Raw genomic sequence first — 2,651 nt, 5'->3', positions numbered from 1 at the left:
AAAAAGAACAAGATAAACATTGAAGAAAGGGATAATGAAGAAACGTACATTGTATTTAAATATCCACACCTTGGAACGGAGCTAGAAGTGCGAGTATCACCCGAATCTGACGACCCGGCCCGAGTTATGCCGGCCCAAATCGGAGATACCGGCTCCCGAGCAAGCCGGAGCGAGACGCACGAGTCCGGGCGTTCCCGGTGGCGTGGAAATGATCACGTGCCGCGCGTGTTGAGCGCTCGCACGCCGCCACTTCCGCTTATGTCAGCGCCAGCCACGGAAAGCGAGGAGTCCGCAACCGCCCCCTCTGCTTGGTCCCACATCGCCGCCGCCGACGCTGCCGCCGCCGCTTTCGACTACCGACTCGCCAACCGCCAACACGACACCGACTCCGATACCACCCCGAGCACGCCCGACACTGCCGAACGGGAAGCATTCGAGCGCGCAATCGCGCGCGCCGTTGGCCCACTATCATCGATGACTATTGCTGCCACCAATGGCTATCGGCCCCTCATCCGCCGGCGGAGTCTCGACCCTGACAACGTCGAAGAAGTGCCAGAGACCCCCGAGGTATCGGAACGCGAAGCGCCCAGGCACACGACGGGGTACGCCGTCGGCCCGCCGTTGACGAATACGGCTCCCTCAACGCCCACTACTTCAAGTATCGAGGCACCGCGTTCACCATCCATACACGGTGAGCGACCCTTCCACTACATACTGCTGAATATGCGCAATAGGGAGGACACACGCTTGTATGCGCGACCGATCGGAGCGGGATTATGGTATCGACTGGAGGCTTCCGAGGACGAGAGTGAGGAAGATTGGGCGAGATCGGTAAGAGATCTAGTAGCTTGGTTTGATACGACTTTTATCCTATCGACTAACGAGCGGCGTCGTGTAGTGATCGGGCTAGGCCCAGTCGAACATGACAACGAAGTCTTCGACTCACCTCCTCCACCTCCTACGCCGGCACCAGGAACCTACTGTCTCGCACATTACTCAGAAGATGACGCGAGCAATGCGTCCGCGTCAGAAGACGACGAGATACACAAACTACGAACCGACGACCAGGTGGGTGTCATTAGTCTAGTATCACCATCGTCGTCGTTGCCAAGTCCAACCGCGCTAGACTACCGCCGAGAAGACGATGCCTTAGCCCAGCCACCATCGGAGGATAAGCTAGGGCACGAAGAGTTCACCACGGACGACCGAAGTAGCGCCGCAATCAGCACAGACGCTCTGTCGCCATCACCACCGATACCATCGTCAACGTTACCATCCGCGATAGGAGCTCGGGCCCGCACTACCGAGCAACAATGCAAGACTACAGATGCATTCGTCCAAACCACAGGTACGTGGTCGCCGACGCCGTTGCTCTCGACGCGACTCACGTCATCACCAGTTGTTGGACTACCAGTACAATACGCTACGGAAACATCGACGAGGTCGGTCGATGCCGCAAGTGCCACAGCTCAGCAAGAAGCCCCAATGCTATGTGTGACTGAGACACGACGATCTATGCTAACAACGACTACGCCCCTGACAGACAACGAAGCCAACCGACAGCGGTATCACCTGGTAAGCGCGCCGGGCTCAAGTGAGGCGACAACGCTTGACGAAACTCTTCCGTCACCCAGACAACATGCCCATAGCCCCGAAGACGGCCGACCGTCGCATCCACCAACGTACGCTAGACCAGCCATGTCGACACTTTCGCTCCCGAACTGGCCGCCTGACGAGCGCGGATCGGTCCTCCGCGACATTGTTATCACTTTCTTCAATATCGAACATCCCCGCATTTGGACACGGCGCCGAGCTGACTTGCCAGGTTGGCAAGAGATGCAAGACCTTCTCAGGACGACTACAGCAGTACCCCCGGCGTTTGAAGTAAGTCATGTCTTTGGGATGTTCGAAGCCCCTATCGAGATTCACGAGAATCTACAGGCGCGTATGCATATCGCCATATCGTTAGCCGAAGAAGACGACTCAGACTCTGAGCTGAGTGTTGAACGCACGGACTCAGACACGCAGAGCAGTGACGCACCCTCCAGTAGGAACCCGGAAGGACCGATGTACGGGTCAGAAACTCGGTCGAGCACAACTATCGAAACCCGGGAGGCCGAAGAGAACTTCGCTTACGCTAGAGGGGCTTGGGAGGCTTCACCGCCGGAGTTCGACGGCGACGTCTATGGTGAGCAAGTACCCCGCGTACTCGGGCTTCGGAGTGACGACTATGTCCAACAGAATTGTGCAATGACACCCACGATTTTCGGCAACGATACGCAAACGGCAACTATCGCCAAACTACCGCACAAGTACGGCGTCTGGGCGGAGGGTCCATCGCATCCCCTGGGGCCCACGACATTCATTGGACGAAAGGATATCCGATTACCGGAGGATGCGAAGAGTGCCATCGTCGACGACCACCCTGCTGTAACGTATATAAGAAGCACCATTGACCTCGACTCGTCAGAAACTATCTACTTGCGAATCTCTCGAGCCCCCATTCAACCTCCACACTACAACAACCATTTCGACCTCTTTGCTCACCATGTCCGACAACTACGACGCCGCCCCGCGCCCGATCGTCTTCGGGGAGGGCTTGCCGCTGACGTTCAACTTCGACTTCCCCCTTCAACGACCCAGCCGCCGCT

General features: G+C 57.4%; 1 protein-coding gene across 1 annotated transcript; it reads left to right on the top strand.

Annotated features, from left to right (window-relative positions):
• Positions 1–258: 258 nt before the first annotated feature.
• PUNSTDRAFT_139677 (uncharacterized protein) lies at positions 259–2,609 on the top strand (the record flags this gene model as incomplete). Its single annotated transcript, XM_007389407.1, has 6 exons — positions 259–1,348; positions 1,400–1,494; positions 1,544–1,575; positions 1,650–1,884; positions 1,942–2,435; positions 2,471–2,609. 6 exons carry the CDS (start codon positions 259–261, stop codon positions 2,607–2,609), a joined length of 2,085 nt encoding a protein of 694 aa, XP_007389469.1.
• Between the last annotated feature and the right edge of the window lie 42 nt (positions 2,610–2,651).

This window comes from Punctularia strigosozonata (assembly GCF_000264995.1).
Source record: "Punctularia strigosozonata HHB-11173 SS5 unplaced genomic scaffold PUNSTscaffold_119, whole genome shotgun sequence".
NCBI classification, from domain to species: Eukaryota; Fungi; Basidiomycota; class Agaricomycetes; order Corticiales; family Punctulariaceae; genus Punctularia; species Punctularia strigosozonata.
Note: the sequence above shows the minus strand (reverse complement) of the source record. Positions and strands in the feature narration are given on the sequence as shown.